General features: G+C 41.8%; 1 protein-coding gene across 1 annotated transcript in view; it reads left to right on the forward strand.

Moving 5' to 3' along the window:
* cd34 (CD34 molecule) overlaps positions 1–13,313 on the forward strand; it is a 30,937-nt gene extending 17,624 nt beyond the window's left edge. Inside the window, exons 5-9 of the mRNA XM_078255712.1 lie at positions 218–295; positions 8,149–8,260; positions 8,425–8,477; positions 9,304–9,450; positions 10,657–13,313. Of these exons, the coding sequence (XP_078111838.1) occupies positions 218–295; positions 8,149–8,260; positions 8,425–8,477; positions 9,304–9,450; positions 10,657–10,848 (582 nt within the window). The 3' untranslated portion in view covers positions 10,849–13,313. The remainder of the gene's footprint in view (positions 1–217; positions 296–8,148; positions 8,261–8,424; positions 8,478–9,303; positions 9,451–10,656) is intronic.
* Positions 13,314–13,784: the final 471 nt, after the last annotated feature.

Below are 13,784 nucleotides of genomic sequence, written 5' to 3' on the forward strand. Positions count from 1 at the left end.
ACATCTGGAGTTAGTATTGGCATCAGTATAAAAAAAAACTTAAATACTATACATTTTTATGCTTTTAAGTTGACATTTTTGTAAAATATACCATATTTTGTTTTAAAGGAAGATTGTTTTGATAAAGACTGATGTTGCGGTTGCAACCATATTTGTAAAGTGTGCTGTCTTCTCCTGACCTCCAATGTCTCTGTGACCTGGCTTCCTGTCTCCACAGCCTGATGTGATGTGCGTTGGAAAAGAGGACGTTCTAGAAAGTAATGCTGTCAAGGTTGAGTTGGCAACAGATCATTGTGTGAGTATGAGTTTCTCTCTTTATATAGATATTCGGGTCAATACCGATGCTATGACGCATTTATGACCGGTCATATTGTCTTGCTTAATGTCAAGTTGTCGTAACAAACATCTCAGACAATGCTAACTTTGCATCAAAAGTTTCATAATTTACCGAATGACAACGTTCAGAAACATTCATAAAGACTCCTTCATGTCATGGTTATTCAACTTTCAACTTTATTGATATTGTCCCCGAGGGGCAATCTGCAATCAGACACACAGCACAACAAAAGACAAAAGGAAATCCACATTAAGTGGAGCACTGAAAATAAGCTAATTGAATACATAAATCATATAATTTAAAGTAGTTAAGGTCCTATAATTCATCATTAAGGTGCCAGCCATTCCCTCATAAAGTGCTAGTGCAATAAAATCCAGATAAATGAACACAGACATCTATAAAAACCAACCTAATAAAATCTGAGCAGCAAGTACCATCAAATAAAACTACAACCAATCCATACAAATCTAAACCAGTACAATCAATGACAAGACTAAAACGGACCATAATGCCCTATATACATACACACTAAGAAATACCATAGAAATAACAAGTCAGTATGACGGTGTCACGTCAGTCTTATGCACACCCCTTCAAACAAAGTGTTACTGATATTCTCACTAGATCAATCCACCAGCACCAAATCTACATCCTATCGCTTGTATGTCATTCAGCTTGTACCAAAAGCCCTCTTTTACTCCCTGAAAACAGGCAGAATCGAGCTACCAACAGCTGTCAGGTTTGCTGTAGTAAAACCCAAAATGCAAATCGGACCAGGAGAGTGAGTCACGCAGTTGATTTTCAGACCAGGGGAGGAGGAGTCCAGGTGGGTTCCGAAACAGAGCAGCTGGCTGGTGGACTTGAACGGTAGGCGATGGGGTTTTTAGGACCGAGATCAGAGAATCCTTTACTATGACAGGGAGATCAATAGTCAGTTGCAGGCTAGTCTTGCATTAACAGACCCTCCTCCGCAGCGCTGTTGAGGAGGGTCTGGCAAGTCCACACAGCATTCTGGGATGGGAGAGGAACGTGCTCTGATTTATTGGCATTTCTTTAAACCAATCACATTTGTCATGGGCCGCGCTAAGCGCCGCACGGAGCAGCTGCAAAATAGCCTCGGGAAGAAACTTGTGACATGTGTACGTTCAAAAGTTGTTTTAGTCGTGCGAGAGACAGATTGGACAGATAGTCTAGCTAGCTGTCTGGATTTAATTTCCTTTGGCACCGGCAACCAGCAATCCCGGAAGTGGAACGTCGTGGATATAGACTAGTTGCAGGCTAAAAATCACAGGCAAGAAATTGAGAACTAATGCCTTACTGGTAGCTGTTTAAACGCACGCAGTACTTCGTAACGATCCAGCGGGGAGTGGATGTCTGGCTGTTCCTAAAGTACCGCTTTCGGCAAGCGGATGAGGTTCGGGTGTGGTGATTGGATCAGCGTCGTCAGGTGTGTGGAAGGCCCAGGCCAGGCACGCCCCAAACCGACTGCCAGGGGAGAGATAAAGGGAGACACACACACACACACGCAGAATAGACAGACCACACCAATCATACTACAGATAAAGACAAAGCAAACACAATCACCCACATACAAGTGCCACGGCCGGGAATTCGTGGCAACAGCTGAGATTTTGGCATGCAACATTTAAGACCACCGTGAAACGAGAGAAGAGAGCTGAGCCCGGTTACCTTCTAGTGACACATTCCTTTTACCAAAGGCTTATCTGGCCCCCTACACCTTGGGTGTAGAGGAAGTGGCTTACTCCACTTAGAGGAAGAAGATTAATGTGTTTTTGAAGGGCTACAGTTGGAAATATGGCCCTGATAAAGGCAGATCTTGTCGCAGACATTCCTCAGGCGTTGGAAATCTTGAGACTGTGTTCCTGGAGGGAGACAAATGAAGAGGAGGGCTAATGTTTCTTCTCTTGCTCTGGGGTCCTTAAGAAAAAAGGGAGGAAGAATAGCAAGGGTGTGGCTTCTTTTTCTGTTTTTTTTTAAATTTAGTTTTTACAGCCTTTAATAATACAGATGTTTTTTTACATCAGGAACGGGTGAGATATGTCATATTTGGAGCCATCTGAGTACAGTTTTACCTTTCGCTGTTAACTCCTAATTGTGTGCGCAGTGGTTAGATAATGCCTCAAAGCACATGTTATTGTTACATTGTACAGTATGCCAGTCCAGGTGCACCTAGCCGAGGCAGCAGGTCAGATCCCAGTCCGCATACTTAAGTTAGCCTCTATCTGGGTCAATACTATAATAATACATTTTATTTAAAGGCGCCTTTCTCGGCACTCAAGGACACCGTACAGTGATACATAAGACATTTAAAAACAGCAAAAAAGAATACAACACCACCACCAACAGAAAGAGGCAGAGCAATCAACATTAAGTGGAATAGGCAGTTTTAAACAGATGTGTTTTCAGTTGCTATTTGAAATGGGGGAATGAATCGATGTTTCTAAGTTGGGGTGGTAATGAATTCCAGAGACGGGGAGCAGAGCGGCTGAATACTCTGCTCCCCATGGTGGTGAGACGAGCGGAGGGGACAGACAGGTGTATGGAGGAAGAGGATCTGAGGGAGTGGGACGCTGGAGAAGATCAGACAAATATGGGGGGGCGGATGGCTTTGAATGTAAACAGGAGGACTTTGAATTGGATATGGAGCCAGTGGAGGACAGGAGTGATGTGGTGGATGGAGGGGGTTAAGTTTATGAAAGGATTTGTGAGGGAGACCGAAGAGGAGAGAGTTACAGTAATCCAGACGGGAAGTGACGAGACTGTGGACAAGGATGGCGGCAGTGTGGGGGGTAAGGGAGGGGCGGAGGTGATTGATGTTTCGTGGGTGGAGGTAGGCAGACTGGGTAATGTTATTGATGTGGGGTTGAAAGGATAGTGTGCTGTCAAGGATGACACCCAGACTCTTAACGTGGGGGGAGGGTGAAACGGAGGAGTTATCAATAGTGAGAGAGAAACTGTCGGTTTTGGATGGATGGAAGTGGATTTGGTGCCAATGAGGAGAACCTCGGTTTTATTACTATTTAATTTGAGGAAGTTTTGAGTGGACCAGGTTTTTATTTCAGAGATGCAATCAGTAAGGGAGGTGGGCGGGAGAGGGACTATGTCAGCCACAGAGCCATCGGCAGAAGTCATGTCCACCTCAACCTGAAACTAAACATGGACTACAGTGCCAGAAGCCTTATTAGCCAGCTGATGATTAATTTAAAAATGCATTTAGGAAGAAAATACAGGATTGAGTGAATGGCATGAAAGACCTTGATAAAGGAACAGCCTGTATCAATGGAACAAATTTAATAAAGCTATGAATTAGTTGAAAATAAGAAAGGTCTTTTTCAAACCTCTCTAAATCCCAAAGTCATAATCGGTCACTAAAAAAGGCAGTATTTAACTCACACATTATTTCAGTATCAAATGAATGTGTGTGTGTGTGTGTGTAAATGCAAACCAATTGCAACTCATCTGAACTCCAGCCACGGGTGCAGGAAGTTGTGATGGGTCACAAGTGACAATAGACAGATGGAGAAGAGAATGGGTTCAAATCATTCCATGATTTAGCCATTAAAGTTCCTCCCTCCAGAGTTCCTTCCTCCGTGCCTCAAAGATCTGGGTGTTTCAGCAGAGTCCAGCTGTGGGCCCACTCCCACCTAACTGAGGATTCAGGGTTTGCTCACAGTGGTCTTCTGGGAACACCGAGAGCTGTCTGGATCACATTACAGAAAGGGAAGCATGCTCCCAAGTCGCAAAGCTTAAAGTTGTGCAATGAGGTGATATCATAGTTCAGGGTTAAAGGTGGGAAAAAAAAGGTGTGGTCAGCACATTTTCTATCCAACTGCATTTTGTCTCCACGACTCACACAAAGGCCTGCGTGCGCTGATGGTCAACAGGGAAAATTCAGTAACATACATTGGATTGTTGGCCCCAATGATCATCCAAAAGAGATACAATGGTTGTGAGGAGCAGGGAATTGTGGACCAAAATGCAGAGATGAGGTAGGAAGGCAGGTGAAGGTTTGAGCTCAGGGGTTTATTTTACCAAATAACAAGGGCAATGCCAACAGAGAGAGTCCCAACAGCCTGGGCAAAAACTTCCGTCCGAAAATACAAAACACAAGGACAGGAAAACCAAAAACCAAAAGTAGCTCAAAAACCAATAAACAGAGATGAAAGGAAAACCAGGGAGTACAGACCTTGACATGACTGACACAGGGAGATAATACACACCGACAGCAACAAACACAAACTGACAGGGCAAAAACACAAAACAATCTGATAAGAGACAAAGGGAACACAGAGGCTAAATACACTAGGTAACGAGCAAACACGGGACAGGTGATACCAGGCCTGGGGAACAGGTGGAGCACATCAGACAATCACACAGGCGGGAAAACACAAGACAGGAAGTAAGACTAGACAACACAAGGGAGAAAACAGGGGGCGTTCCTCAATCTGTGTTCTTCTATTGACTTGTGTTCTTGTGTCCCTGTGAAACGTCATCTCATATTGCCAAAGTACTGTCCCAATACACAAGTTCGCATTTCACCAAAAACAGTTAAGATTCCCGGAAATGTTCTTGACACGCCCATTTTACCGAGGATGCGTTGGTAACTTGTATGAACTTGGCATCGCCCGTATCCCAACATTCATTTCGGCATTCAGTGAGGGTCGGGGTTCCGGTACCTAGACAGACCAAAAACGATTTTAACAATTGTACATCAATTTAACATCTTATTCATCACATGAATTAGTTGAAAATAAGCAAAGGTCTTTTTCAAACCTCTCTCTAAATCCCAAAGTCATAATCGGTCACTAGAAAAGGCAGTATTTAACTCACACATTATTTCAGTATCAAATGAAAGTGTGTGTGTGTGTGTGTGTGTGTGTGTGTAATGCAAAACTACTCGTAACTCATCTGGAACTGTTCCAGCCACGCGGTGCAGGAAGTTGTGATGGGTCACAAGTGACAATAGACAGATGGAGAAGAGAATGGGTTCAAATCATTCCATGATTTAGCCATTAAAGTTCCTCCCTCCAGAGTTCCTTCCTCCGTGCCTCAAAGATCTGGGTGTTTCAGCAGAGTCCAGCTGTGGGCCCACTCCCACCTAACTGAGGATTCAGGGTTTGCTCACAGTGGTCTTCTGGGAACACTGAGAGCTCGTCTGGATCACATTACAGAAAGGGAAGCATGCTCCCAAGTCGCAAAGCTTTAAAGTTGTGCAATGAGGTGATATCATAGTTCAGGGTTAAAGGTGGGGAAAAAAAAGGTGTGGTCAGCACATTTTCTATCCAACTGCATTTTGTCTCCACGACTCACACAAAGGCCTGCATGCGCTGATGGTCAACAGGGAAAATTCAGTAACATACATTGGATTGTTGGCCCCAATGATCATCCAAAAGAGATACAATGGTTGTGAGGAGCAGGGAATTGTGGACCAAAATGCAGAGATGAGGTAGGAAGGCAGGTGAAGGTTTGAGCTCAGGGTTTATTTTACCAAATAACAAGGGCAATGCCAACAGAGAGAGTCCCAACAGCCTGGGCAAAAACTTCCTTCCGAAAAATACAAAACACAAGGACAGGAAAACCAAAAACCAAAAGTAGCTCAAAACCAATAAACAGAGATGAAAGGAAAACCAGGAGTACAGACCTTGACGTGACTGACACAGGGAGATAATACACACCGACAGCAACAAACACAAACTGACAGGGCAAAAACACAAAACAATCTGATAAGAGACAAAGGGAACACAGAGGCTAAATACACTAGGTAACGAGCAAACACGGGACAGGTGATACCAGGCCTGGGGAACAGGTGGAGCACATCAGACAATCACACAGGCGGGAAAACACAAGACAGGAAGTAAGACTAGACAACACAAGGGAGAAAACAGGGGGCGTTCCTCAATCTGTGTTCTTCTATTGACTTGTGTTCTTGTGTCCCTGTGAAACGTCATCTCATATTGCCAAAGTACTGTCCCAATACACAAGTTCGCATTTCACCAAAAACAGTTAAGATTCCCGGAAATGTTCTTGACACGCCCATTTTACCGAGGATGCGTTGGTAACTTGTATGAACTTGGCATCGCCCGTATCCCAACATTCATTTCGGCATTCAGTGAGGGTCGGGGTTCCGGTACCTAGACAGACCAAAAACGATTTTAACAATTGTACATCAATTTAACATCTTATTCATCACTAAATTCACTTCTGAGAACGTTTTAGGCGAGAAATGAACGGTTTAGATTTCGAATATAGGCAGTCTTGCGAAAATCTTTGCCGAATTGATAATTTGCTCCAAAGTTTTCGGAGTTGAGGAGCTCCATGAAGTGATGCGGCAGCCAGCTTAAGCCTGCCGGGGCCGCTAGCTCGTCGCTCGGATGGTCACGCTCGGAGACCCCGCTGTAAGCCGGAGGTCTTTCAGACCGGTCTCGTAAATAAGAGGCTTTTATTTCGCCGTTGACTGATCGTTTGTTTAAATATCACAACACATGTCCATCATAAGATTAACGGGAACCTGTGGTTAACTGCCTTTTCGGAGTTAAACTCCACAAGCACAGCACAGCACAGCACGCGCGCACACGCACGCACGCACACACACACACACGGCGGGGGAGAGAGATACCCGTTTCTCTTCGGGAGACTTGTTTAAATTATGCCATAGGCTATACATTAGATTTAGTATTTAGTTCATATTTTTTTGGTGTATTTGTTTTCTGATTTATTAGAAGTTGAGTTTCAGTCTGTATGATAAATGAACAGTTGTACATAAAGTGGTAACATGCTATGACATGTTATGTAGACTAAAGGGGAGACACCAACCTTTATAATTGTAATTGCTAATTTCCATCTGTTGTGCACTACAATAATATAGAAATGATAATTCCACATAACACTAATAGGGACACCTAGGACACACCAGTGCATAGGCCTACTTCTTTTTTTCATTTAAACTGACTTAAACTTATACACTAATAATAGTAGGGATTGCGTTCCACTCTTTTGAAAAAGTAAGGGGTGTTTGAGCTAAACCATAAACAATAAAATTAAAGCTCAATAAGTTTTATTTTTCAATATTATTGCAATAGTTGTAGCATTATGAGGTTTTCTTGTCCGGAGATTGTTTTAATACAAAGTGGTTATATTGTTGTGGTTTTTATTTCTAGCTGTTATTTTGGAGCCCTGCAAGTAACCTCTGTGCTGGGGGTGTTGAGCAATAACAGGAAGAACGCATCGTCTCAAACTGTTAACAGCGTTTTCTGTGCTTGTGAACTTGCATCTTCCAAGAACAACCAGCAAGAACGTTCCCCCCAAGAACACAAGTCTGTTCTTTGCATTCTTGAGATTAAGAAACACCCAGGAACTTCAAAATAGAACAGAAAACGGAAACATACAGGAACACATCAATCAAAATACAAAACAGGAAACAGCAACAGAAATATACAAACAGGCAACAGAAATATAAACAACCCCAACAGAAATATCCATAACCACAACAACAATGTCTATAATCTGGGTATGTAGGAAGCTACACCGAAAATGTGAAATTTGTTCAGGCTTTTGCAAGTTTTGAGCTAAGTTCATGCTTAATTTGCCCCAATCACAAATATACACTGTTGACTACTATAAATATTATTTTATATCATACTATGTGATGCACTTTGAGAGGCATGATTTCATGAAACCTTCTGCACAAAATGGTTCAAACTAAGTTTAGAGTCTGCATTAATCCTCTTGAGTTTTTTTCAGACAGCTATTGTGAATTAGTACTGCACTGACACAGAAATCCTTTCTTATAGGAAGCATCTAAACGCATTTTAACGGAGAACCCTGCAGGCTGGTGCTCCGGGGAAAAGTGTAATCTAAAAATCTTCCAAGAAAGCAACACTATGCTTGTGACCAGTGATGATGGTGGGTATTAAAGGTGTCCTTCAAAATAGAATAACTTGTACATGCACAATTTTCATTTATTTGTGACACTATCATACATTATTGTGCTATTATGTTGCAGAAAATACAACATAAACCTGATTAATTAAGTACTGATATATTTCTAATATTCACTTCCCCTGCAGCTCCATTGGCGTCTTTGGCTAGAACACTCGAGAGTGAACATTTGAAAGACAAGGTAAGAGTACTAGATGCTACCAGCTTGAGTATGATGGTGTAGAGGTAAAATAACCAAAATGTCTTTACTACAAGGCCTGCAACTGAAATTAAGTTTAAAATTGAAATGATGTCCTAAATCCATACTTCTGTTAGGGCTGGGCAATATATCGATATGATATTGATAAATGAGACTAGATATCCTATTCAATTTTGGATATTGTAATATCGTGATATGACACAAGTGTTGTCTTTTCCTGGTTTTAAAGGCTGCATTACAGTTAAGTGATGTCATTTTCTGAACTTACCAGACTGTTCTAGCTGTTTTATTATTTGCCTTTACCCACTTAGTCATTATATCCACATTACTGATGAATTTTTCTTCAAAAATCTCATTGTGTAAGTGTTTTGTGAAAGCAATCGATATTACGGCGATAATCGACCACTACAATATCGCCGTAATATCGATATGGTATTTGGTCAAAGATATCGTGATATTTGATTTTCTCCATATGGCCCAGCTCTACATTCTAATTCTATATAGTATGCATCAAATATTCGTCATAGTATACAGTTTTTTAGTAGTTGATATACAAAAACAACAACATACTTTACCATGTTAACAGGAAATTATGAATACATGTTACGGCAACTTTGGAAAGAAAAAAAAAAGTATCTTTCTTAAGATTTAATGCTTTTTGTTGCGGCTGTGAGCAGCTCCTCCATTTCTTTTGTGCATTGCATTGTGGGAGAATAGTGTCCATCAACAGACGATTGATTTTGCATGGTTTCAAATCCACACACATACTTCTTTTGACCAAATCCCTATCTCTTTAACCTGTTTGCAGCTGGGTGTGACAAAGACTGAGACCCCATCATCATCAGGCTCCTCTGTCTTTGTGGGAATCCTGGTCAGTGGTCTGCTTGCCGCCCTCGCAATCGTTGTAGGTTACCTCAAATGCCCACGCAGGTCAGACACCAAGGGAGTGAGGCTGGTGAGCACATTTTTCTGAATAAATCTACAACATAGGGCACTGTATTTTTCCACTGTGGACCTTATTTACTTGCTTTCTGGTTTACGCGTTCATGCAGTCTCTACGGGAGTTGCCTTTCAGTGGTGCATTATTCAGCACAGAGCCCATAAATAGAAAATCATTGCATAGATTTTGCCTTTCCCTCTGCAGATCCTGCATAACGTTTGTTTGATCACGTTTGCAATGATTCTAACTTGTTCACTGGAAATGTTTCTTTCTCCTAATTTTTAACACTGATCCGAGCGACTTCGCACAGTGACCTGTAGGGGTGTTTTATCGTATATATGTCAATTTTTGAAAATGTGCTTTGCAGGTTTTTGCCGTCACATCCCTCAGTATAGATTCAGTAACACTATGCATCGTTCTTCTCAAGCAATGTTTCATCTTTTACACTGCATTTGAAATCACAACAGCACTATTTCCTTCCAATTGGAATCCATTGCCGCCAATCTTTTAATTAGGGAACGTTGCTGGCCAGCTATCAGAGGGAATACGCAGAGAATGAGTGAGTTTGCGTTATCCAAATACCCACACCCTGCTCTCTGCTGCCTTATTCATCTGCAGAGCTCACCATTTCATCTACTAGCCAGACACAGCTGTTTCTCTGTACTACTCGCAGGATCACATAATAGAGACCACATTAGAGGATGTGTTTGTGTGTGTGTGTTTGGTAGTGGAAGGGTGTGGGGGTTAGTGGATGCATCTGTGTACTTGTGTGTCTTCATATGCATGACAGAACTGTGTCTGATCATCAAATCATCATCACACATAGGATTTATTTTTTACCCCTGCATAACACATCAGCACAGTTAACCTGTTGGTAACACAATACGCAACATGATAGCGCATTGTAAGTATGTTTATAGTGCATTATAGACATTATAGACACCAGCAATTATAAAGTATAATAGTACTTGACCTTAGAAGTCATTATAAAATGCATTATAATGTGTTATGATTATTGTTAAAAAAAAAAAAATTTCATGAGTGCTTATAACTATACTTATACAGCACTATAAGTCCAATGTACACGTTCATAGAAAAGAGGGGGCAGCTGCAGAGTGTGCACTCTTCCTTAAAGCAATAAGTACCCTGACACCCAGCTGTTGTTGAAATGTTCTATCTAGCCGTCCCATGATGAGTTGTTTATTTGTGCTTCATTTGCAGGCGGAGGAGGCCTATCCAGCAGATCAGGAAAACCAGGGGAACACTCTTGTATCTGTGGCCCCCCTCAACCCCCCTCCGGAAACTCCGGAGAAACCCAGCGTAAACGGAGAGTCCCCAGAGGAAGCCAAGACCCAGCCTCCTCCTCCCACCAACGGCCACTCCACCACCAAGACAGCCGACACCGAGCTGTAAAATAGTCCACACATAATTGCAGCCCAGGAACTACCCCCACAAACACACACACACAGGCCTATGCAAACAAAACCCGCCCCCCCACCCCCTTCTGCATCCACTCCTGCCTCCTAACCACAGAGAGTCCACGGCAAAGTGGACATCAGGGACTAGAACTATTTCCTACATCAACGCTCCTCTTGTTATAGTACCCTTGCCTCCTTCTCTTTGGCTATGTGCCGCAATAAACATCAGGAAAACTAGTCTGACGATGATGGCAGTGATGTTGGTGATGACAAAGGCTCAGTCCCTGAGTTGTTGACGGCAGTCAGGCTGGAGACGAGAGACAGGAGATGGGCAGCTCTGGGTGGGAGGAGAGTGTATTTTAGCATTAATCACCAGCTGGTTCTCATGATGACTGCAGCCTCTGGAGTCACAGCCATATGTTGTCAACACACAGCAAGGGTCTCTGCATGTCATCAGGTTCAAAGCTCCAAGCAACCCGCCACTAGTAAATCCAGCATAAGCACATCAATGAAATTGTTCTTTAGTTTATTGTAAAGCCATGACAGACAGAGAGGAAATAAATCACTCTGCCTTTTAAATCTGTATACAAACTCAGAGAGAAAATCCATTGGGCTCTCATCTTGTTCGTCTTATTGAGTTATTGATCAGAGTGCGAATGTGTGTGCTGCTTTCAAATCCTGCGTGTGTGTGTGTCTGTTAACATATACTTGCATCTGTACTGTGTAATCAGCTGTAGGTATACCCATACATGCCTCTAAGCTTCCTTTGCTAACTGTATGTACGTATGTTTATAACAAGTGGTTGATTTTAATCAAGTATGTGAGTGAATGAGCAGTCCGAATGTGCATGTGACATTAGCCAGTGTACAATTTTGTAAAATGAGTTGGTCCACCGAGATTCCCCATGGTGAGACAAAGTACTAAAGTTTTTTTATCACACCATTTTCTTGAAAAGGGGTTGGCATTCTCCAATCTATCACTGCAAACTGTATTGAAATCAAAGCCAACAGGCCTCTTTACAGTGGATTTATAGTCACTGCTGAAAATCATCCAACCAACCAACAGACTCCTAAAGGCCTCGGCGCCGAGCCTCGTACTGTCAACTGTTACTTTATCAGTGTTACTCTCTTTTTAATATCCTGTGTATGCTATTTTTTCTATCCGTATTCTATTGTGCAGTGTATATAGTATGATGACTTACTTTGTCTTGTTTTTATTTTGTGTACCAACACCTTTTTATGTGCCAAAGAATTTCATTTCATATCTTATGGTGTAATAAAATATGTAGTTCTGTGGCACCCCAAATCTGTGATTTTTTTTTCTTTTTTTTTAACTGACATACCTAAGATCGAATACAAAAGGAAACTGCAATATCCTGTAGTCGACCTGGCACAAAGCAAAAATATTTGGCTATATAAATGGGATGCTTTGCGTTGTTTTCTCCTTTTCGATCCATTTTGTATCTTTTCATTGCTAACATTCCAATGTGACGGTTTCATTCTACTAGCACCCTATAGTTAATAATTGGATTAAATATCAAAAAATAAAAAGCGAAGGATGAGTAACTTTTTTACGAAATCATGTTGTCATGTCATGCCTCTAAGAGTGAGTGGGAAGAGCAATGGGGGTGTTAACTACAGAAACATGTGCACATGCACCCACATACATCTGTGTTCTATCACACATTGAATTTAAATCCCATGCAGCCCATAAGGTCACACAGCTGGTTTGCATAAGCGGTAGTAATGACATCACTTCACACTGTTATGTCTTTCACCGTTTGGGTGGGGCAGCAAAAACATCAACCAGCTGTCTTTTCTAAATGCCACAGGACATGTTCATGAGCACCATTACAGTCCATAATCTACACACCATCCATCATCATGTTCATATACGTATTTCTAATTCATTATCTGTCGCCATGCACTGTGTGTGACAGTGTGACTTGTTTATTTCCTATCCACTCGCGCATCTTTCATCACAAGATCGAGCTCCATGTGCATTCCTGCCCTGCCCTGTCCTCTTCTGCACCCTACAAAGAAAATATTTCCTTGAGGCCATTGAGCAGTGCTGTAGAACAGTCCTGTTGTCACAATATGCCACAACTGTAAAACCATAACAAAAAGCACACACCATAGAAAGATATATTGGGTTAAATGTGATCATCTACAATCTGAGACTGCAACAACTGCTGCGCGGTGCAAATTTAAGAGGTGTAAATCCCAGTGGACGTGAGCATTGCTGTATGTATGTACACTGAGACATCTCTGTTATTTGTAACCTATGTGAACTTGAACTCTGTGAGGTGAAAGCCAAGATATTTGACACACCAACAGATTCCACCCGTGTGAGAATATTGAGTTCACGTCTCTTTTGAATCATTTACTATATTTTTGAAATAAATGTTTGCTGAGGATTTTGTCTTTGTTGGTTTTCTTGCCTGTACTGAAATGTACATGATCTTATTTATTTTCTTCTTCTTTTTTTAACATGTTCAAAATAAACTAAACTAAAATGCCCCGATGAATGGATTTTGCTTTGTGCTGCTCACAGCATTTCAAAAAGCAACAGCAACATCTTTTTATCTATTCACAACAAGGCCATTATACTGTATTATGGAGCGACCTTGTTGTGAACATTTTTCAATGGAACTCCATTAAACTCTGTTATATTGAGGTTTGTGGTGGAACAAATGAAACCAATGCAATATATCTGGCCAGATACCAGAAGTAAGTGAATACAATTTTTTTATTTGTAATCTGGGTGACCTGACCCTTTATATTTTCCACCCATCGGCCCCTGTACCCCCACAGTATATCACTCCAAATATTCTCTTCCACAGCTTTCCTTCTATGTCACACAAGTCCCCCAGCTCCAGCATGCTCCCCTCCCATCCTTCATCCCATCCAGCTCTCAGTTCCTCCACCCCTC

This window comes from Sander vitreus, chromosome 7 (genome assembly GCF_031162955.1).
Source record: "Sander vitreus isolate 19-12246 chromosome 7, sanVit1, whole genome shotgun sequence".
Classification (NCBI taxonomy): Eukaryota; Metazoa; Chordata; class Actinopteri; order Perciformes; family Percidae; genus Sander; species Sander vitreus.